This window comes from Meleagris gallopavo, chromosome 11 (assembly GCF_905368555.1).
Source record: "Meleagris gallopavo chromosome 11, MGAL_WU_HG_1.1, whole genome shotgun sequence".
NCBI classification, from domain to species: Eukaryota; Metazoa; Chordata; class Aves; order Galliformes; family Phasianidae; genus Meleagris; species Meleagris gallopavo.
This window is the reverse complement of record NC_139414.1, coordinates 22,193,971-22,217,713: the sequence shown is the minus strand read 5'-3', so window position 1 is coordinate 22,217,713 and position 23,743 is coordinate 22,193,971. Positions and strand designations below refer to the sequence as shown.

Below are 23,743 nucleotides of genomic sequence, written 5' to 3'. Positions count from 1 at the left end.
GTGTGCAGAAAGAGGTCAGATGGGGGGATGATTTATGGCCGCTGTGGGTGTAACCAAGTAGCAGCATTGCCTCACTGCTTTTATAGATTGCTGGTTGCCAACTTAATTATGTTTGCTGATGTCTTTTTTGGGTTTTGTTTTTGTAGATTCCTTCTAAAAATAGCAGCAGCACCTCCTCAGAGGGTTACTGAGGCAGCTGCTGGAGCTCAGAGGAGACTGTAATTCGTATGCTAAAGCCACACAGGGATGGCTGGGCTTTGTAATTCCTGTGCTATAAAGCAAAAGAAGCAAAAGTTGCATCCGAAGAGCCCACAGAAATTCAGAGGGTGAGGATATTCCACTCCTGCTGTGCTCCTCATGGAAGGAAGCACCACTGGCACTGAGGATTCTGTTGGCACACACAGCACACCTAGCAGGTATGCAGCTGTCCTGGGGGACCACGGTCCTGGTGCTTACAGTGAGATGCTTTCTCACCCTTTATCTTTGCTTTTGTTTAGTTGCCGTGGAATTACTTGCAAGCCTTCCCTTGCTACAGCTCACTAGCAGCTGCTGCTGTTTCATGTTGTCACACCATGTGTATGTCACTAAAAGCAGCCCTGGCCCCACTCATGCTGCTTTACCCCATCCTCTTTTCAGCCTGGTTATTGTGGTGGGGATCCAGGCTGAGCTCTGCCTGCTGGAGAGATCTCACTTGTGTCCTGCTGCTGGGTTTTGCCACTGAGGGAGGGAAAGGGTCACACACCTGGATCTGGGTGCTATGTTTGGATTTGCTGTTGGCAATCTGCCTTACCTGGTACCTTACCTGTGTGAGGTTTCAGAAATACAGCCACTGCTGGGTGTGGGGCACAGCTGGGACCTGCTCTGAAGCCCCTCATGCAGGATGGGTGCTCCATTGCCAGCACTGCTGTGTTGGGCTGTGATCTGGGCCGAGCTCGGGGCGCTGCTGTGTTGGGAGCCCATGTGTGTGTAAAACAACACCCAGCCCCAAGCTGTGTTGTGTCAGTTCATGTAACTTGACAGATCTCCTCAAATAAGAACCATATGGTGGAGATAACATCTTTGCTTGCGGTTTCCTTGATGGCAAACTACTGTGCTATAACCCCCCAGTGTCCAGTTCAGTTATAAACTCACCACAGATGGAAACTGGAAATAGAATGGAGAGCTGGTTTGGGTCTGGCAGGGGCTGGGAGGGATGCAGTGGCACGCAGGCTGTCGCTCTCTCTGGGTGCAGCAGCATGACCTGCCTGGGCTTACAGCTGATGTTTTGACCAGCAGTCCCTCAATAAATCATTCTCCCCATCCTGCCTACCCAAAGCCATTTTTTGGCTATGGAGCTGTGCCCTATGCCCTCCTCAAACTCAGGTGGAAGCACGAGGTGCCATTCCCCTTGGGAAACGGCAGCCTTTCCACCACGCAGGAGCCACGTGCTAGAAGGGGCAGCTGAGAGCTTGGAGTGCTTCTGCAGCCCCGGGGCAGCGTGTGATCCTGCGGGGCTTGAAGTGACCCCCAGCTATTGCCTGCTGCTCCAAAGCAGCCTCAGGTTGGGCAGCACTCTGCCTTGTGGCAGCACCCTGCATGCACGGAGTGCTGCATGATTGTATGCATGCACAGGCTGCTCACGTCTGCTTTGCAACACTTCCACCTACAGAATAAAACCCAGAATGGCAGCAGAGCAGCTGATGGCTCTGGGAGCAGCTCAGCCTCAACAAGGAGTTTTGTTTCTTGGGACAATAATGGTATGTTTTTTTGCAATTTTTTTCTTACCATTAGAATATAAAGGGTTTTTTGTTTGTTTGTTTGTTTGTTTTTTTTCTTTCTCCCCACAACAGCTTTTCTTAATGTTGCTGTGCTGGTGCACAGCCAGGCAGGAGCTGGGAAGGGGAAGCTGCTTCCTTTACAGAAGTGTTTTTTCCTCAGCAGGGTGCAGCCACCAGAGCTCCACTGTGGTAATGCAAGCTATGGGCACGCGCTGGGACTGCAGCGTTTCCTGAGGGAAAGCAAGGTCGAGGGAGGGGCAGACCCCAGGTTCAGCACCTCTCTGCACTCACAGTGCCCTCCCAGCAGCAGCTGTACAGAAGCACTCCGCATTTCCCAAGGAGAGGCCCTCACGGCAGCACCCCATGCTTAGCCCAGGACCCTGGCAGCTGTTCCCCCACGTGTGAGCTCCTCCCTGCCGGCCCCATCCCAGCACCTCCATCTGTTGGGCCACAGCCTTTGCCTGGTCTCCTTACTCTGAATTGCAGCTCTGATTGCACAGCTTTATGCTCTTGCAGCACTTCGCTGTTGGAACAATTTCTTGCCAGAAGCACAGCACCGTGTGCCTTCCTGCTCCCTCTGGCTGCCATCTGCTGCCCAGCATAAAGCAAACGCGGGGCTGCTGCTGCCCATCTGCTCACCATAGAGCCAACACAGCAACCTTCCTGAGTGCAGCAGCCACAGCACTGGAGGCTGCAATTGCTGGAAGTACCAAGGAGATGGAGAGGGAGGACACGCAGTGCCTTTCGTTGTGCTTCATCTGTATACTGCAGTACTGAGTCCAAGTGGGTCCTCCTGCTCTCATCCATCCTGGCAAGAGAAAGCGCAGCGAGCCAAGCTGGGGCTGGGAAGAGGGGAACTACGCCTGAGCTGGGAGAGCCATCTTGCTTCCACCTACAGTTACAGTAAGAAACACTCTTGCAGTGGAGTGTCACAGAGTATGGTAGGTGTTTTGTTCTTGTGGTTTTTTTTTTGTTTGTTTGTTTTTGTTTTAAACCATAAAAGCATTTCCACTCTGGGGGTAAACCTTTAAACATGGTTTCACCGCGTGTTCCATAGGGCTCTGCAGAGTACGGAGCATCCACCAATTGCAAAAGATGGACAGAGGCTGCTATCGACTGGGAGCAGAGGCTCTGCTCATTGAACTCCTGCTGATGCTGTACGGCCACGCGCTGTGAGCAGTGCTCACTTTGTTCCTTGCTTTCCTGCAGGAAGAACCACTATGCTGGCACATGGGTACTGGCCTCAGGGCACACACCCGGGCAGAGAAGTCCTTTAGAAGTTCTTTAACTGCACCCCTTCCTGGCCACCCTGGAACTGCTTGCAGAAAACAGAAGTAAACAGCCTGCAGGGCACCCAAAGGCTGCTCTCACCACCAAAGCACCTGGACCTAATCCTGAAAGCAGGAGAGATGTAAGAGTACATGTAACAGTATCCTCCAATGATTGGTTTTTGTGATTTGGACTTCAGTACCACTAATGACAAGGAGGGTTAGTGGTAAAAATAAGGCAGGGCCATCCATAAACAAGGCTGTGAGTTACAATCATTGAGTTGTTAGTGCAGTGGACCCAGCACTCAGACTTTGCTCACTCCCTCAGTGGTGATGTCACTACACAATGTTTAGTAGTGCTTAAAGACAGATCATCTCCTTTTGTTTCATTAACCAAAACCATTTATTTTAGGGCCCATTTTTGGCAGTCATTACATGGTTAAGGCTGCCGTTAGTAAAGCTGACTGAACACATTTTTTTTTTCCCCAGGAAAGAAGAGACAAGCATTGAACCCCTGCGAGCTCACTGTGTAAAGCAATGTGCAGCAGATGGTGCCCAGATGTTCCCCATCACCAGATGTTCCAGCTTATACAGAAGACAACTCCTGCTCTTCAGCTCTGGAGTGAGGGCACTAGGAGCACAGAAGGGTAATTAGTGCTTACACACCAACTCCAACACAGAGGCTGATTCTTCCTCAAAGCTTCACTACAAGGCACAAACTTCTGACACCCACTGATGCCTGAGCTAACTGTGCTGCCTGGAAGCCAGACTGTTATGGCTGCCCAGGGCTCCATACTTGCATCTATGGAAAAGTTACCTTCATTTCCCTAGTAACATAACACTGCTGCTTTCAGGAAGCTGTAAGTACAAACCAAGTTACTGCAAAAACATACATATTTCTTGGTTACCTCTTTAAAATATAAAGGAACACATTTATCTGTTCTAACTTTTGAAAAAGATTTCATCATTTTCTGAATTTCTAGGGAAGAGATGCAGCTGGGGTGCAGGCAGCTGCCTGAGGTCCTGCTGCAGGAACACAGCAGCTCCAAAAAAGCTCTGGCTCAGTCACCTTCCCTCTCATCTCTTCTGAGCTCCACAGAATCCCTGGCCATACCACAACCTGCTCCTGGAAACACCCAGATGCTCTGTTGGCTTACATGGCCTCAGGCTTTGTCCACCTGCACACTACAGCCACACAAAGCACACCTTGGACCTTCAACTGGGAGCAGCATTGCAGCACATGCAGTCCTTTGTGTCAGCAAAGCTGGGGCTGCATGGATAGGAAGAATGTCACAAACCTACAGCCACTTCTGCCACATTCACTGCAGCTGTTTATAAGCATTTTAACTCTGATCCTACTGCATGTACACAACTCCTCCCTTCCCTGCAACCCACCTGCACCCACCAGTAATGGAAACAGGGAAGAAAACCCTGAACAGTCTCTTGCCCTGCTTTGTTCTTCCAGCTCCACCAGACCAGAGGATGCAGGAGCAGCAGCCAGCAAGACGTGAGCTCCTGAGGGAGATGCAGGGGCATGGCACAGCTGGGCAGTGCTGGGACTCAGTGTTCTGTGAAATGCAGCCCCTTCTCAGCCTTTCTGCCTGTTCCCACCCGCTGCTCCTATCCCTGAGCTTTACACACAACACACTCCTGTATTCCAACTGCTGTGTCCATGCTAAGCAGCACACAAACTTGTGACACGTTCCAAGGTTCCCTTTAAGTTACTCCGAGCCTTTTAACCACAAGAGAAGCATGTCAAAATGCCAGGCGTCCCATTCACATCCAACCTTTGAAGCACTACATGAAAGAAAATTCTTTTAGTAGCTTCAGTGTTTGACATCCAATAGGCAGTAGAAAAAGCCTTAGATTTTATTTCTTGTAAAAATCTTTTAACACATGCAGACTAAAACCAGTGTAAGAAAGTATCCACCATCGTTTAAACAAATAACTATACTTAAATATAAGTGTCTGCAATTGACTTGTATAAAAATAAGGTACATTTCGCTTTTGTACAGAAATCCATTCTCCAGTTCTCATATCAATAAACAATACACAACTCTAATACATAGAATTTAACCTGATCGCTGTTTTCCATCCGTCTGATACTGCTAAGGTATTATGTGCAAAAGTTGGTAACAGTTTCTTTCCCAAAAGAAAAACGCTCTACTTGTTTTAGAAAAATCAGATACTGGGTTTAAATTAATGAAATCCTAATCGATTCCCTTGCTCTCCAATGAGTCCATTCACTGTATTATCTACAGGCTCCACCAGAACCCAGTTAGGCTCATTGCTCAGCGCCTGTGCCTGCTGTGCCCCGATCGGCTGCTGCTGTGATGTTTCCCTTTGTGGGATCTCTCAAAGGAGCGGGATCTCTCACGCCTGTCTCTGTGGTGCCCCCTCTCATGCCTGTGTTTCTTGGCAGCATCAGAATGATCCCTGGATTTGCTCTGCGACCGTGAACGAGACTTTTTCCTTTTGTGGCCGTGTCTGTTTGCACTCTTCAGCTCTTCCCTGCCATGCTTGGCCTTCAGGTGCGGAGAGCCGTGGTTGTGGTGCCTGCGAGGGCTGCCGCTGTGGCTGCGGGATCTGCTTCTCGACCTCGAGCTGTACGTGCCAGACAGACTGCGCCTGTTATTGTAGCTTACAGAGAGGTGGTACAAGGTTAAAACGTGTCATTCACACACACACACACACACGTACGTTTATTTTTCCTGACCACTTGTGCAGAGAGGCTAACTGATGGGCAATGGTGGCATTCTCAGAACACCATAATGTGACATATTTTGCAATTCTACTTGACATAAACTCCCCCCTCAACATCAGGTTAGAGGGAAAAAGGCAGTAACCAAGTCAGCAACACCTGGAGAACATTTTAATGATATTTAAGTTAGCTGCTTCTACTCCAAATATCAGCATGAAGTCTAAAAGCAGATCATGCCATCAGCCTACACTGCCTCGTCCACCCCCCTCCAATCCCACAAAATACAGGAAATGATGACAAAAGATCACCCCTCTCCTCAAAAAAGAGCCAAGTGAAACAAAACAACAAACAACTGCCCCCCCCAGCCCACACCACCCAAACAAGAAGCACCACTTACTGCCGCCTGGGAGTATGAGATCGAGACCGGGACTTTGTCCTTGACCTGGACCGACTTGCACTTCTGCTGCTCCTACTTCTCTTGCTTTCTTTTCTCATGCTGGAGGGGGGAAGGAAGAAACAGGGGTATCCTTCTGAGGTGTTCACCACTTTCATTAAACAACTTAGAAGTAGTTCAGTCGAAGAGAGCAAAGTCTCTTCGAACAGGAGTTTTTTCCACCTACCCATTGTAAGGGCTCTTGGAAGTTTGCTGCCTTTCTTCTGGCTCTTTTTTAATGGTTTTGGTGTTCAAAGGTACTGGACTCTTCTCTTCAGTTTTCACTTCTCTTGGAGAAGCTACAGATTTAAATTCAAGATTAGATGTTTTACCTGGAATTTGTCCTAAGCATACTGTATTTCTTTTTATATATACTGTCACTGGTGTTTGTACAAAGGGCAAACAGGAGCTCAAGAGCTGCTATTTATCATCCCTAGTGGTGTTTAAGGAAAGGGCAGATGTGGTCGTGAGGGACATGACTTAATGGGTTATGCTGGTGGGAGGTGGATGGTTGGACTGTTAGATCTTAGAGGTCTTTTCCAACCTTCATGACTGTACAATTCTATTTCCTTCTCCCTCTGAGATCAGCACAGTGATGGAGATGCCCACAGGCAGACAGAGACACGCATGTTCAATTGTTATGACGGCAGCTAATAGAAACAAGACTGCACAGCAAAGTTACAGATTTCATTTTTAGATGCTTAGTACAAATCTAACAAACAGACTACAACTTCAGCTCATAATCCACACTGAGACATGCCCTGCCAAAGACTGTAGGCTCCTCCCCTTTGAAAGATTGACACTGGCCTGGCTAAGTGTGCTACAAGCCCATCTAACTCTGTGGATGGGAACCTGATAAATGTCATGGAAAACAGTGCCACTAAGGGCCACACACTGCTAGCTGCCCTACAGACAGCTGCACTCCGCTTCTACCACAGCTTCCCCACTCAGCAGGGCTCACAGGTTTACTGACAAAGTACAGGAAGGCAAAGCTTTGTCAGCAGCTGTCCCCGAGCTGTCTGTCAGCAGGATGCTGAATGCCCCACTGCAGGCCCTGCCTTCCCTCAAGTTCTCCTAAGCCAAATTCTGACTTCCCAAATATAGGGAAGCTCTTTTGGTTTTTAGTGAGAAATTTGCACTTGCTAACCCAGTGATGTTCAGTTCTCAAGAGAAATGACAAGGTAATTCTGCTTTCTCAGAACACATTCTCAAGCTCCTGAAAAGTACCTGTAGAAAGAGGGCCATCAAGAGGTAAGATGGACCAGACAAAACTGCCTGTTCTTCACATCACTGAGTTCAGACAGCTTTTTCCATTAGCTGATTCAAGATATGCACTACAAGGTTTTACTGTGACACCACAACAGCACCATTGCTGTGACTTCCCCTTCTGCTTCCTGACCACAGCCTGCCTTAAAGGTACTTCAGAAAAGCAGCTTGCAGAGACACCTGCTACAAAAGGAGCCCTGAACCTATTAGGACCCTGCAACACATCAAATCCAGAGACTCACAATTTGTAATACAGTAACGTACAGCACACCTCGTCTAGACACTTTTAATAATCTAAAGGGAACATATCATTACTATGTCCCTGTCTCTCCTGGGGAAGTATAGATGATAGGGAGAGCAAAGCAGCTCTATTTCCCCCCTAATTTGCTATTTCACTTATTGATAACTGTGGAAAAATTTCTCTTGCTTCTTAGCTCTGTAAGAAAGTCCACGTTGTCCCACAGCTCAACGAGCAAACTTACACTTAAAACAAATAAAACAGCACAGTTTTAAAATACTCAAATATTCTCAAACAGTATCATGCAAGTTCCTGTACAAGAAAACCAGCTTACATGGTTTGGATGCAGGAGAAAAGCCACCCAGTGTTGAAAGCGCTGGAGTTCCATCCGGATTTAAGCCTTTTGCCTTCAGTTTAGCTTCCTGTAGTGCCATTTTCCTTTTTTCCACTTCTTTATCCAGCAACTCGTAATTGGGCTATTAAAGTAACAAGAGGCATAAAGTTAAACTTAAGCAATCTGTATTTCCATCCCATTTCTCAACATGGCTCTCATAATCACCTGCCCAGCAATGCAACTCACTTCTGAGCTTCTGCCATCTGTTCTCAGCCCCTCCCTGGGGAGAAGCTGTCGCACAGCAGAGCCCTTACAACTGCTTCTGCATGGAGATGCACCCCAGCATTCCCACAGCTCTGAGACAGCTCACGTGACAGCAAACGCTGCCCCAGAACACAAACACATCATGAAGGTACCTTCTTCCTTGTGTAGAGCTTCAGAGTTGTGAGGCATATCTCCTGGATCTCCTCTTCCGTAGTGCCAAAGAGCAAGAACCAGTGCGGGCGAGTAGGTAATGGAATCTGGAAACAAAGAACAAACCTGAATTGGAGATCACGGATCACACTGCAAGCATTTTCACCATCTTCCTGAAACTGAATTTCTAGCAATTAACGTCTGTAGAAAAGCAGAACACCACTCACCTGCAGAGCTCTAGCAGCAAGGTAAATGCAAGCACATGCTATAGTCTCTGGCTGAAAGCGAACAAACACATTTGTTCGCAGGCTGTCGTTCATGTAATTCCTAAAAGACAGAATTCAGGCAAGGTTGGATCTCAGGTTTGCATCTTTAGAGTACAATACTGGAGACTCAATTGACTTTATTATTTTTTCCTGTTATTGAACAATTTTGTTTCTTTAGTTACTGCATTTGATGTTTACAGTTCTTACTTCTATTAAAGAAGTCTGCACCATTCCCACTGCTTTGAAAAGCCAATGCAAGTGACACCACGTAACAGCTTTGTGCAAGTTACATTGCACCATGAAGTGTCCACTGGGCAGCAAACCAGCAAGCACTTCTCATCCCTGCAGCTGTTTGCTTTAAACACCAATGTTCTCGTATTTCAAAATCAATCTGCTCAATACTCAAATGCAAGCATAAAAATACAGCATGTTTTTAACCTACCATTTTCCAGAGGCTAGATGCAACCTACAAAGTTCACAGAACACTGCATTTAAACCTTGTGTGTGCTCTGATTAACATCGACTTCATCCCAAAGGAGAAGCATCCGATTTGCTCGCTGTGTTTAAAACCTTCGTGTTAAAAAAGAGCTACAAGTTAGCAAGTTAGCACCAGATCTCCTGCTTCACTAGGCTACTTCTCTTCCAGCATGGTGGCACTGCCAAGCAACACATGCCAAGAGACACGTTTAAACAGCAGAGATCTCCATGATTTTTAAAGTTTCTGAGCTACGGGAGAGAAATGAACAGCAGTCAGCAAGTATTGACTGTACAGAACAGATACTAAGTGAACATGCTTCATGCACTAATTTATTATGGAAAACAAAAAACCAACCCTTGAGTCTAGCCAAGTGTAAAATCAACTCAATTTATGTTGGCAGACGATCTCCCCACTGTGTCCATGGGCCCTTTAAATAAACTGCAGTATACAGTAGCTAGGCAACAAATACATTTAGAAACATTTTTAACAGGTACTTCTCAAAGCAAATATACAAATCCTTTTGACACCCAGACAGAACTAGAAGATGTTGCCCGATGGATATGGACCACTTCAGTGAATCTCGGATGAGAGCTTGCACTGGGTTGGCTGGAGAGAAGGGCAGCCAAACAGGCCATCCCCAGGTCATGGGCTGAGGTGCGAGGGCAGAGCTCTATGACTTACCATCAGGGACTACCCTTTAATTAAAGAGTAGAAAAAAGAACAAAGTTAAATTGAGTTCTCCATTACAGAGTGGAATCAAGCCATGAAAATAGTAAGCAGAAACAAGCACTATAGTGTTTTGAAAGTAAATAATTATGTAATGACTTACATCTCATTGCTTTGCATATGGATCATCAGGCTTATTATTTCTGCTACTATTTTCCTGGCTAGGAAGAGAACAGAAAATAACTTACCAGGCTGTCTGTACCAGGGTTTGATTACGTTCACACTCTAAGACTTGTAAATACATCACAATGATCTGAAGGGAAAGAAAGAGAAAAAAAAGGCTCAGTTTTAATGTATAAAGCATATAAAGCAACAGTAAAGAAATAACTGCCTATAACCAAACAGCACTGCAAAACATTGGGGTCTCTTCCTTTTCTAGCTACGTGCTCTAAGCCCACACATCAGCAGCCACATTCAGACACCACTCTGCTCCCAGCCTGTGATTTTCAAAAGCAGCCACCTGTCATGTTTCCCAGGGAGGTAACTTCTACCACAGGTCACTATGGCTATTTGCAAAGCACTTATGCAAAAGCACTCCTGACGACAGCAAAGGAATAAGCAGATGAAGTCTGATCGTTTCTACATCTGCGTCTGTTGTCTCACAGCCCACGGTGACACCTTCAGGGTAGGACACTCTTTACAAGTTACATTATTACTGATAACTCACCTTATGTGGATGCTTGACATGAACACAAAATCCCAACTCCTTCAGTACCCTCCTTTCTGCTTTGATTACTTGATTTTTGGTGTTTATGTAGTTCTGATCAAGTATCAGGGGGCTTGGAGTCCTATAGTTTGCAAGAAATAAAATCAAAACTGTTTTGCATATCCAAAAAATAGCAGCAACTCTGTTTTCCCTTCCAACCAACTAATGGCAACAGAAAACGGTTTTCAACTCCTGCAAGCAAGTTTAAGCATTAATCTTGTGCTGTCCAAGTTTAGACCAACTAGTTTAGTTCCTGCGTTTGACTGCCTATGGATTAGATGGCCAAGAGAAAAAATCCTTCCCTACTGTGTACGCAAACCACGCTACCCTGGCTACTGGAATGGAGCCACCTTTACAGCAAAGATCTCAGAGAACCTTTGTATTTCACGATGGAGCACGATGCTGTTACCTTTGCCAGGCAGGACTTCAGAAGAAAAGCTAGAACAGCTTTCGGAAAGGTTTTACTGATGTTAACATAGCAAGCTTGTGCTTTGGAAGTTGCAGTTTCTTGTGCACCAGAAGACAAAATTACTCCAATATTGACAGAAAGACAGCCCTACTGTGATGTACAAGTCTAATACAGCAAAGCATTTAAACTGGAAAACTCTGTGGCTCTGTGCACTGCAGCCATCCATCAGTATCTGTAGAGCGATCACCCATTTGGCAAGGCAAAATTCCAAAGTCTGGTGCTATCAATTCAAATCCTGATTGCAAAACCTAAACTCTTCAAAGCTTTTTGGTTTTTTACATTCCAGCTGAAATAACCTGCTACGTGGTTCAGGCACCAGCATCGTGCCCCAGTTTGTACTCTTCCCTTTGTCTGTGCTTGGGCCTCATCTGTCATCACTCCCCACACTGTACCCACTGCCTCAAAGAAAGATCCTTTCCCATTTGCAAAGTGCCTCACATATCCCACATGCCTTCCAGTGCAGAAGAGTAGTGTTGCAACTACTTACACACCAGTAAACCACAGCTGTTTAACCCACAACTCTAGTTCACCCCAACTACTAATGACACATTTATTTTACCCTGAATACAAAACAGTAATGCAATATTTCACTACTAAATTGTCTTTCCTGAGTCAGTGAGAGTTCCACAAGTTGATCACACATCAACTTTGAGCTTTTTCCCCAATCAGTCAGAGTGGAAACAACACCCCAAGCCCCCGAGGTTCCCATCCCAGAAAGGAAGGGCCAACTGAATTACAAGAGTAACCAGAAAGCTCCCCAGCTGCAGCAAAGCTGGCTTCAAGATAGGTACACTTTCTGCAGTCACCTGGAAGGATGACTGTGACCTTGTGTCAAGGGATACAAGCAGCCATGCACTTCACTAATGAAAATACTGTGCTGTATCTGCCTGCAGCTGAAGCACGAGCTCCCCCAGCCCTTGCCAAGGGGCCGAGGAATGGCTCCCAGAAACTCTGTGATGCCAGGAAGGGTCTGCAGCTCAAGCAGGAGCAGTACTGCTGCTGTCAGCATTCTCCATGCCATGTAATGGCACTTCTCTCATCAACTCTCACTCACAGAGTTCTCCTGAGGTTTCTGATTACAGGTATTTTAATATAACTCAGTCAAAGTATGTTCATTTTTCACAAAGTAACTGGAGAAGGAGGACTTGAAGTTTAAGGTGACCAGCTCCATAGAGAAGTTATGGTATCACCAGCAAACACTGCAGAGGCAGTTTGAACGTAATGCTCTGGAGTGGGAGGACTGCTTGAAAGAACCAACCACAAGTTCAATCAGCTGAAGCCAATTCACTTCCAATTGGTGAGTTTTGTAACAGCATTACTTGATGCCATTTTATCTAGAGATCACTGATGCAACAGAATCCGAATGGCATTACTGACAGCAGAAACAAGTTTAGGTTCATTAGCAGAATGCTTCAGGGCAGCCAATTCTAGAGGAAACAGCTCGAGCAGCTCTGATTTACATCTCAGAGCTCAAAAGGGAGGACATACAGCTACACAGGGTGATTTCACTTCCTGCAGTGGGATCACTTCCTTCCATTTGGGTCTGCTCTCTCTGAAAGCCGTTTCTAAGTCAGGAAAACAAAAGCAGTAAGCTAGCCAATGGTGCAAGAGGAAAGGCTGCCATCCATACTGCATGTGAACTTTCACTGGCATTCTGCAGGGCAAAAGGGTCACTGCAAACACTTTGTCTGCGTTTGACAACTGAGTGATAGAAAACTTAGCCTTACTGCCTTCCTCTGTGTGCCCTCAGTTACCTGCTCTGTCACCTGTGAGACAAGTGATCTACAGACCTAAGGAAGCCACAAAAGTATCAGTTTATCCAGACGGTATTTCCAGACGGAATAGACAAACAGCCTTTTATCTACTTCAAAAACAGCAATCTGCATACGACTGTATTGCATCTCATTGCAGGCAGCAGTGAAGTTCCCCACCGTAAGATTTATCAGCAACTCCACAGTGTGGGGATGTGTCATTATTTAGAAGCTGTGGACTTCAGAGATCTCTCTGTGCAAAACTTTTTAGCACTCCCAGTGAAAGGCAAGGAGAGGAACTAGATACTGCATTTGCTGCCTTTGCTTTTCAGAACTGGGAAGTAACCGCTTTTGGGTCCATGTAACAAGTCAAGGAAATAATTCAAAAGCTTCTATAGAAAACTAAGCTTCAAACCCCATACAGCAAAGCAGTATTACAATTTCCTACTTCCAATCTGTTGTTACAAACCAGAAGTAGCACTCCAGGCAAGACTTCACACTTAAGAGCAGCACACAGTGCCCATTTTGGTAAATCAGTCCAACAGCCACGAAACTTAATCTGGATTTAGAGACTCTGAAGATAAGCACACTCAAACATGTTCGTAACAGAATAAATTAAACATGCTTTTTTAAAATCCCTCTGGCAAACAGGATCTGTGTGTTTGACACAGCTACAGCTTCACGAGATGCAATATGTTTGATACCTCTGGAACACGTGGTAAGCTGGAGGAAAAGTACTTTGTGTGTGCTTTTGTTTAAAATGCAACACGTACTTCTGATCAGTGCAGCGTGACATCAGCATCTCATTTCAAAGAGCACATCTCTCTTATGATAGCCAATTCCAAAAGAAAGAGAGTTCTACATTTGTCCCCAGCATTGTAAATACAAGCACTGCAGGTTCACAGAACAGTTAAGAACATCACTGAATTAATGCAGGCCACCTGAGCACAAGTGTGGGACTGCGGGACTGCTGCAACAGAAGTGAGAACAGCCAACCAAGCATCTCAGAGCAACACTTGTGAGGTTACAGATGACAGCAGTCCCGTTCGGTTAAGCCTCATAAAGATCTTCTGCAGCTTTCAGGTACATTTAAGAGAAGTAAAATAATTTCAAACTACATTCTGCATATTAAACACGAGTTATACTTGACTGAGAACAGAGATATTTCAGCACATAAAAGTTTTTTCAAAAGCAGTACTTTCATAATACGACTTTTCTTCATGCACACAAACATTTCACATGCAATACTACATGACATATGCTTGTGAGAGATTCAAAAGACAACGTGCTTGTCCAAAACACTTCTTTTAAAGCTTTTTCTTATTTCCCAGCATTAGAAATACCACCTAGCAGTAACTCAGTTGACTACATGACTTACAAAAGGAAATCCCAATTGTTATTCCCACTTCTGCAAACACATACATAAGGACTGCTTACAAATCGTTTATATGAATAGCTTTACAAATTTAAAGACTTCTGCATCCTTGTGATGAAGGCATGTTTTACTACAAACTCAAACTGCACTTACACAGATCCACAAAGTGGACCAAAGAACCCAAAACTGTTTAAGAAAGCGAGCCTACTCAAATGTCACGTGGGTTAGGAGCTTCAGTTAATGGAAAAACTAAACTACAGGCAGAAAGAAAGTACAGCAACCTAACCATTCATCTCAGTTCTGGGTTGGGTGTGAGAAACTAGCTACAGCCTAAGTGTTAGCTTCAGATAAAAGAAGATTAAGCTAGTATTCTAAAAACCTGGACAGCAAAGAAAAAAGCTTATAACAAGATACAGGAGTTCTTCCAAATGGTTCACCATCGGCCAACCTGTTAGTCCCCCGATTCCAGTGACCTATTCTCAGAGCACTGGCTTCTCCTTGGGGATTTTCGATACTTCACTCACTGTTGCCATGACGACAGCTTCATCTTTATGTACCACTCCACATCACCCAGGCTTTGGTAAATGTAGCTGGTCGCTGTATAGTCGGTTGCAAGGGAAAAAAGAGTTGAAGTTAATAACATGTACAGATCATGTACTTGTCATCTTGTAAAAAGTACAGAAAAAATGTTTACATCCTGTTTAAAAAAAAAAAAGCAAGCCTGAATGTCAGACTTCAGCATTTTAAGATTGATTTCATGCAGATTCACTCAGAATCTCAGACCAACAATAGCCATTTTTTCAGATAATAATGGGGCAGAAGTGCATGACTTCTTGTCATGATGCATTTAAGTCACCACGTAATGCGTGTGACATTCTGATTTGGAATAGGCTAGCTGGAAAGACTTAAGTGCACAGGTTAAGTTCAGCTTCTGATCCTTCATATAGCACAAAAACTACTAATTTGTGTTCTCCTTACACACATACACACAAAAAACCACTGCATACAATTAGCCAGGCTTCCATATGCAGACCAAGGCCAAAACATTGGAATCACTTGATAAGCTTCTAATAACCCAATAGCCAGACCTCCTTGTCATAAAAGAAACCACCACGGAATCCACATTCTGTGTAACTTCACAAAACTCTCTGGGCCATCAGAGACAACAATGCAGATGGAAATTGAAAGAAAACTCAGAATGAAAGTAAGTTCCATGTGAACTTTAACACTGAGTCATTCTTTTATCTGAAGCTAACTGCAAAGACATGAGCAGAAAGCAGTAAGAGCAGATGTTTTAGATGCCACAGCAGAACCACAACCAGGATAAACGTCCCAAGGAACACCTGGCCTCCCTAACAGATTTCTATTCTTTCAAGAAGGCAACACAAGGCTTAGTTTGAACTCCTGCTGTAACCTGGAGATACAAATCCATGCACGAAAGTGTGAATTTAAAAGCCTAGCTGAAAACCCTGCCTTTAGAGCTATGGATTATCTGAAGTAACCACACTCTAGAATTAAAGCCACTTCACCAAAGCGGAAGTCTCCCACCTCAGCCTGTAATGCTGCTGCACCACATATTCAAGGAAACTGTGTGTTTAACGGTAACTCTCCTTCCCATTCCTTTTTCCTCTTCAACATACGATCTGCTCTCCACATGAAAACAGACACCGCTTTCCACACAAAAAAGCAGAATTAGGCACTCACAGCTGAAAACAGCCCCGCAGCTACAGATCTGCACACGGATCAGGTGAGCTTACACTGCATCTCCAAGGACTTACACAAGTACCACAGAAGACCAGAAGCCTCACTGTTTGCAATTAGAAACACCTCCATCTTCCAAGGCTCAATCGCACTTCCTCCTTGTCGAGGTGCTGTCATTACAGCCGTACGCACTGTCAGCCAAGCCACTCTCTTCAGATTCCTTCCAAAAACCACCGTTTCTAAAGAATAACACCACTACCGCTACGAGCTCAGCCTTCCCCTTCTACGAACTGACGCCCGGTTGCCAACACAACCGCGGACTACCCGGAGGAAGGCACGAGGGGTGCTTTGGCCCGAAGGCCCGTCGGCCTGCAGTGCCTAAGGCTGCCTTCGGCGCGATGCCAGCCGGCAGGCCGGGCCGCACGGCAGCGCCGGGCCGGGGGAATGCGGTGACAGGGAGCCGGGGGCGGCACACGGCCTTACCTTTTGGCTCTGAGCTGCCTCAGGTGGTGGAACACGTTGATCACGTCCCTTATCCGCCGCGGCGCCTCTTCGATTTTAGACGCGAGGTTAATGCAGGCCATGGCGACGATCTGCGGGGAAGGCCGGCTCCGTCAGACCCTTCGGAAACCCCGAACCAACGCGCGCCGAGCGCCGCCCGCGCCTCCCCCGGCCCCGCTCACCTCGAAGCTGTGCTTGACGAAGGACTTGGAGTAGAAGAAGCGGTGGAACAGCACCTGCCCGGTCGCCATCGCCACCTGTGAGGGCAGAGAGGAGGCGGCCGTCAGCGCGCGCGCCCGCCGCCATTTTGTGCGAGCGCCGCCGCCCCCCGCCACAATGGCGCCCCCCCGGCCGGCCCCACCTGCGGCAGGCGCAGCAGGATGCCGGCCGCCTGGATCAGCTCGCAGCCCAGGATGCGCAGGTCGGTCTCGCACTGCAGGTCCAGGCCGTCCTGCATGGAAGGGGTAGGCGAGAGCCGCTCCTCGGGGATGAGTGAGTGGTCGATGGTGAGCGACACCTCCGAATACAGCCGGTCGCCGATCAGGATGCCCGGAGCGGCGGGGGGCGGTGGCGGTGGGGCAGCGGACGAGGAGGCGGCGGCGGCGGCCGGGGCGGCGGCGGCGGGAGGGGGGACCGGGTGCGCGGCGGCGGAGGCCATGATGGCGGCCGCTCCGCTCCGCAGCCACGCACGGACTGGCGCGGCCCGGCGCTGTGACGCAGCACTCGGCGGCACCGCGCGGCGCGGCGGGAAAAAAGAGTCCGCCCGCTTCGGCCCCGCCCTGAGCGGCTGAGGGAACGGCGGGCGGCGCCGGGCTGCGCGCTCCGTGTGTCCTGCGCTGCCGTCGGCCTTACGGAGCCCACGGGGCGCGGCGAGGGACCCAGCCGTTCAGATCGCCGGATGCTGCGGCCCAAAACCTGTCCTCTTTAAGTCATTCTGAGCAGCGTGGAAGAATCGCTCCGAGACGCGAGGAAATCGCGGCTCCAGGTCTACGCGTGCGTCCTCGCCTTCTCTCGTACCGACGTTCTCTCATTCGGTACGGCCGGCGGACGGGGAGCACCGGCACGGCACCGAGCGTTATTTACAACCGCCGCTCCGCCTCGGCAGAGCTCCGCAGGCACGGCGGCCGCTCCCCTCTCTCCGCCCCGCCGGGGAAGGACACGACGCGGCTCTGTCGCAATCTCGGCGCTGGGGAAATTCCGCCCGCTCGCATCACTTCTCGGAACGGCCGCGCCGCGCCCGTATCGCTGCGCCACGCGGCCGGGACTACCAACCCGCGGCTGGCAGGCAAGCCCCGCCCCGGCGGGCAGCTCCGGAATCTGATTGGCTCCCTCGGCTTGATTGACACCGCTCGGTGTCGTCAGCCGTCCGCCATGTTGTGCGGGGGCGCCGTGTCCCCGCGTGGCCCCACGGGTCGCCCTGGCGTTCCGCGGTCACAGCGGGCTGCGAGGGCGGCAGGACGGCGCTCCGGTGCGGAAAGCTGGGCTGGGGGCTTCGCGTGGAGAGACGGCACCTCGTCCCGTGGGCAGGGGACAGCTCGGGCCGGGTTCCCTCGGCCCGGAGCCCTCTCCCCGTGGCACAGCTCTGAGCCATCGCCCCGCTCCTCGCCCACCGCCACGGGGTGAACAGCAGAAAGCCGGGCTGCGGCAGGGACTTGTGCAGCAAGGCAGGCCCACAGCAGCGCTGTGTGCGGGCACTGTCAGCCAGGCGTGCCCAGCGCTGCAAAGTTGTTGTTTGCCATTCAAACGGCAAACCTGAGGGCTCGCAGCGTGCCCAGGCTCCGAACAGCAGGGCTGAATTGTAGCATCATCCTTAAGTTCTTTACTATGAGAGTGGTGAGGTGCTGGAACAGCTGCCCAGAGAGGCTGTGGATTCCCAATCCATCCCTGGAGGTGTTCAAGGCCAGGCTGGATGGGGCCCTGGGCAGCCTGGGCTGGTATTAAATGAGGAGGTTGGTGGCTCTGCGTGTGGCAGGGGGTTGGAGATTCATCATCCTTGAGGTCCCTTCCAACCCGGGCCATTCTCTGATTCACTGAGCAAAGAGCCAGCAGTCCATGCTGCTCCATGTGCTGAAACAGGTGGGTAGGAGACTTTGTGGGGAGGTACAAACCCGAGGTGCTGATCAATCAGTTTGATCAGGGCGGTGCTGCCAGGCTGTGGCAGGAGGGCTGTGTCAGTGAGCTGGAGGTGCACGATGCCTGGCTACCAGCAAGGGCAGCCCAGGAGGTGTGGAGCAGCTGGGTGAGGCACTGGGCTCTGTGTCACGGTCAGGGCGAGGCTTTACAAACAAGGCTTTCAGAGTCCACAGTTCACAGTGCTTGTTTGTCAGTCTTCCCTTCCCTGTTTGTATTTGGGGTTTGAGAGCTAGTCTGTAACTATCACTGGAATAGTGCCTTTTCAGAAGGATTTAATTGCTTTTCCCTTTTCCCCCAGTGCTGGGTGGTGCTGCAGTTTGTGGCTCAGCAGGGGTTTGGTTAGCTGGAAGGGTTCTGTACCCACCCCATTTCCTGGCCCTTTCACAACTTCCTTCCCTTGAGCCTCACACTGTGCAGTCACTGAGATTTTAAAAACAATTTTACATAGATTTAAGAAGCCTACCACCAACTTGGAGGATTGGAGGTCTTTTCTTTTAGAAACCTCCATCAGCCCTCTTGGGCGCAGCCAGTGAACACACAATGCTCGTGCTAAGCATCTCTGCAATGGCAAAAACAATTTACAGGCCGCTGAAAGTACCGCAGATTAAAGAGATAATAAAGGGGAGCTGGGTAAAGAAACCCCCTGTTTGTATCAGTTCTCATTGGGGCATATGTTTTTCAATTCAGTAAAGTTGAGTGATGTGTTGTCCCCGTAGCTGTTATACAATTCTAAGTCTTGGCAGAGCCACAAAGTTTAGTGATAGCATATTAAAAAAAAAGAAAAAAGAAAAAAAAGCAAACAGTCTGTAGCACCTGATGAGCTAGTACCTGATGTCTCCAGGATGGTACAGAGGAGCTTCATTAATAAATCATTGAATATCTTAAGTTGGAAGATACATTAAAGATAATCTAGCTCCAACCCCCCTACTGTGGGCTGGCAGCCCAGAGCCCCATCCAGCCTGGCTTTGAGCACCCCCAGGGATGGGGCACCCACTGCTTTCTGGCCTCACTGCCCTCTGAGAAAAGAATTGCTTCCTAACTTCCAATTAAATCTTTAACGCTTTATTTTGTAACACCACCCACAGGAGGTAAAGGCTGTGTTGTCACCTCCCCAGAACCATACCCAGATACACACTGTAGACAACTTAAACCCATCAGCACAGCAGTTAGTAAGTTCATGCTTTTTGCCAGGAACCAGCGTGTTGCTGGAAAATGATGGCAGTAAGTAACTGCTGGCTCAATCATGGATGTGAGTACATTAATGAGTCTCCAGCCCTTCAGCCTGGAGTCATATCTGGGAGCTCTTTAAGTTGATATGTGCACACAACTGCTAGCATCAAAGTGAACACTAAAATACCCGTCTTTGGTTTCGAAAGTTCATGCAACGGGCTGAAATCACATAGAGTGTTTGCAACACCAGTGCACAGGGCTGCCAGGAAGCATTGTCAGGGTCCCCACCAGCCCCAGGCCGTGGCTTTGGGGCAGAATGAGTCCCCAACTCACCTGAGCAAAGCAGATAGTCCTGGGGTGGTGCAGCAGTGTATGGCAGCTCCCAGATCTGCGGTGTCTGTCCTGCACTCCTTTGGTATCTACACCATCGCAGCACCTTTCAATGCTGTTGCATTTTTCCCTACTTCTGATTGCAGGTACAGGCTCCAAAGCTGAGCAGTGAACTGCATTGGCAGAGGATGGGCAAAGATGAAATGAAGGTAACACCACTTTCCAAGTAAACCTGGTGGGAAAGGAGCTGTAGGGTATCCGGAAACCTCCATCCTAGTGGGTAAGTGAACCACCTCCATCCTAAACTTCCCCTGAGGATTTTACAGGTTTCTCAGCAGAAGAGCAGGTTTTAGGCAAAGAACTGCAAATTTCAACATGCAGATCCCTTCACAGAATAGAAGAGATTTGTTTGGAAAAATGAGACTCTGTGATGGCAGAAACATCTCATTTCCTTTGAGAAGGAATGTATAAGAAGACAATGTGACAGACTATTAAACAGTAAAATGTTTTGACATTAGGTGATACCTGAAAGTTTCTGCCGTCGTATCAAGTAGATCAGTTTAAGAGAATAGGGAATGTTACTAAATTAATTCACCCATTGCAGTCAAATAATTCTTGATTTCAGAGATTTTGGATTTTTTTTCAATCAAATTTTTAGATCTGTTTCTATTCTTCAAGTTGAATCTGATAAACTAGTCAAGAATCTATAAGAATTATAGACAGAACCTATATTATAGAACCTGATTGCAGGAACACTTGCAGTGTGGATCACATATCAGGTTGGCACTGGTATGAAAGAGCTTGGCACTAAAAGTTGTGGCAATGCAATTTACTCAGGCTGGAGAAAGAAAGCTTTACTCAGTCAAATTAAGACTTAAAGAAGAATTAGGTAGGTATCTTCTATAAAAGATTTACAGAGACTGCAAGTGTGGACTCTAAATTAACAGCTCAGAGAAACAAGGAATATTTGAAATAGTTCCCAGAGGGTGGTTACATTCATCTTTTAGTGGTTTTGAAGGAGAAAAGAGGAATTCAGTAGTAACGTCCTGCAACTTTTACCTTGAGTAACTTGGTACAAAACCAAAAGCACGATTATGAGCACAGCCCTTTATACAAGCGTTTCTTGTTTCATGTTAACCGATTCTTTACCTTCCATTCTCATTTTGCTGGTTTCAGTGCATTCCTCAACTCTTGCCAGTGAAGCCACTGCTGGTGTTGAGCTTAGAGTCATTGAAAGCTTTATCAAGAAAAGCTTCAAATCAGCGAGCCTTTCCTACCATCTGATCATGTACTGGTGAACAGTAGTTGGGTACATTTTCAAATTGGACATCGTGCTTAACGTCCTTTTGGTTCCAACCTGCGTTCCAGCACATTCAGAACTCACACTTGTTTCCCCCGTTGAGTTGCATCAGGACAAAGCAAGTGGAATTTATCAGATCTTACCATCATCAGACAACGCCAAGGAGGCAGCAGACGTTCAAATGCAGATCAGAGAGCACGTTTCATCTGCATGCACGTTATGTGGCTGAAGTGAACTGGTTTGAGAACTGGCATTAAATGTGTCCAGCTGGCAGTTAATGCACCAACCTTTGACCTGCAGCAGGCAGCTTCAGAGGAAGGGCAGGGCTGGTGGCAGCACCATCAGTGCTGTTTGCTCATACAGCTCTGGCTGCCCTCTGTCCTCACTGTCCTCTGAGTAAAGACAAAGGAGACAAGTTGGGACTGAGAAGCAGTTTCTGTTGCGCTCTGGCTCTGACTCAGCCCCCTCCATGGGCCAGCAGTGCCACCTACCAGCATTTAGAGTGGAGAAATGAGCAACCAGGCTTGGTGTTATCCACACCAAGCAATCACAACATGCTTTTAAAAAGCAATATGCTCTGCATGTGTGCTGGCACACGCATCTGCCTCGGCTCTGTCCTGGGAACATTACCATCACTGATAGCATTTCCATCTGGAAGTAAGAAAACTGAGATAATGTCAAATGGAATTACGTGACACTGAGCTTGGGAGAGGTGCCCTGAGCTCACAGCATGGCCTTGTGCTTTGGCGAGAGGCTCTTACACCCAGTGCCATCAGCAGAAGGGCAGACCTGAGCAGTTTGTTCTTTACGCCGCACACCTTTCCAGAGCCAGTGCTCCATGTGCGGATGTGCTTCTCACAGATTATCACCACTGAGCAATTTGTATCTGCAGGCATAAGAGCAAAAAGGCAAAGGGTCAGAGCTCCAGCCTGGAATAAATCACAGCGAGCCCCTAGCGCGGAGCGTGAGAGAAACGAGCAACAGGGGAGATGGAAAAGAACAGGCTGTGTCCTGACAGGCAGACCTCAGCAAGACAGATTTAGCTCTCGTTCAGCCAGGAGGATGTTTGTCACTGCGAGGACAGGCCTAAATTATTTTTAGAGGATGCATCATGAGTCCGCAGCTTTAAAGGACAGTGAAAGAAAGATCAACTTGTCTGGTGAGGGCTTATCCTGTTCTGTCAGAGCACTTGCAGCCCTGGGAAGCTGAGGAATGTGTCAGTACATACAAGACACCATGTGCTGCTAGAAGTACAATGCCTGCTTTTATTGCTGCTAGCTGTGACACTAGCAGTCAGCAAACCCTGACATCACACATGCTGTCCTTACCCTGGGCCACGCACACAGCAGCGTGCCTGCAGGCTGAGCCCAACAGAGCATTTCTCAATAAAACACCCTGGAGATCCAAAAAGATTGTCTTGTTTTCTATCAGTCCCTGTGGCCCCAGCTGTGACACGACACCCAGCCCTGCAGTCACCTTGCTGCACAGCAGGAGAGGTGATTCCCTCCTATTGCTGCCAGCACTGTGTGCTGCAGCCACACACCATGCAGGGTGAGGCCGTGCTGCTGGGTGCTGTGAGCCCAGGGAGGCTCTGTGCCGTGCTGGGAGCTGCAGAACCACATCCTGCACGGGGCCTGAGTGGCATCTGATAGACTCACTGCACCAGCTTGAAAACATCTCAGTGCAATCAGCAGCTTTGCCAAGTGTTTCCCCTACAGACAGATACAGCCAGCGCTGAGATGCTTCATCTCACTTAAATCAAGCAAATCTGTCACCGCTTTGTCCATTTGCATATCGGAATTGGGCCAGGAGGGGCTGCGTGCCACCACCGAGCAACTCTGAGCGCTGCGCCCGTGTTGCAGGGCTGCTGTGCGCCCTCCTGCCTTTTGCAGTGGGAGCGCCCCTTTCCGAAGGGGCAGTGCGCCACCTAGCGGGTTGGAGCCGCATTGCAGGGGCGTGCGGTGCTGCGGAGCGTGGCCAGCCGTGGGACAGGGAATTGAAGTGCTAACATATGGGCAGGATGTTTTGTTTTACTGAGATAACCAACAGACATCACCTCTGATTGATCACGAGGTGCTTACAAATAAAAGGAGCTGCCAACAACAGGCTGTCTGTCCCTGCAGCGCTGAGAAAACCGACGCAAACGCGAGCAGGGTGCACAAGGGGAATGGCATACCGATACCCATGACTATTTCCACTAACAGTTAGCTAGAAACAAAGGAAGATCTGAAAGTCACGTTAGGTCATTTGTGAGTTACGCTCCTTTTTCCATAACAGACATGAATAGGGATTTTTGCTTTTACAGTTCCCTCATACTGTACAGTGCAGCAAGTCAGAGTCAGGATTCTGCTTCACGTAATTCATTTTATCAGCACAGAAGAATAATTCTGTTATTTCTGGAATGGACCATGGCCTGAACTACAAGA

General features: G+C 48.1%; 2 protein-coding genes and 1 long non-coding RNA gene across 31 annotated transcripts in view; 2 read left to right on the top strand and 1 right to left on the bottom strand.

Moving 5' to 3' along the window:
- Window positions 1-416, top strand: part of LEKR1 (leucine, glutamate and lysine rich 1) — a 61,126-nt gene extending 60,710 nt beyond the window's left edge. For all 29 annotated transcript variants that reach the window (XM_085233012.1, XM_085233013.1, XM_085233010.1 and 26 more), the window contains one exon: window positions 147-416. The gene's annotated coding sequence lies outside the window, so the exon portion shown is untranslated. The remainder of the gene's footprint in view (window positions 1-146) is intronic.
- Window positions 417-4,857: 4,441 nt separating this feature from the next.
- CCNL1 (cyclin L1) lies at window positions 4,858-17,042 on the bottom strand. The gene is made up of 11 exons (XM_085233022.1): window positions 16,746-17,042; window positions 16,567-16,641; window positions 16,367-16,476; window positions 10,549-10,669; window positions 10,070-10,134; window positions 8,639-8,738; window positions 8,414-8,518; window positions 7,998-8,139; window positions 6,347-6,458; window positions 6,124-6,222; window positions 4,858-5,665 (listed from the first exon to the last, which is right to left on the bottom strand). The coding sequence occupies exons 1-11, from the start codon at window positions 17,040-17,042 to the stop codon at window positions 5,317-5,319; spliced, it is 1,575 nt and encodes a 524-aa protein (XP_085089148.1). The 3' UTR covers window positions 4,858-5,316.
- A 234-nt stretch (window positions 17,043-17,276) lies between these two features.
- On the top strand, window positions 17,277-22,727 carry LOC116217033 (uncharacterized). Its single transcript, XR_014885496.1, has 2 exons — window positions 17,277-17,418; window positions 20,164-22,727. It is a non-coding gene; the product is annotated as an uncharacterized LOC116217033 (long non-coding RNA).
- The last annotated feature ends 1,016 nt before the right edge of the window (window positions 22,728-23,743 follow it).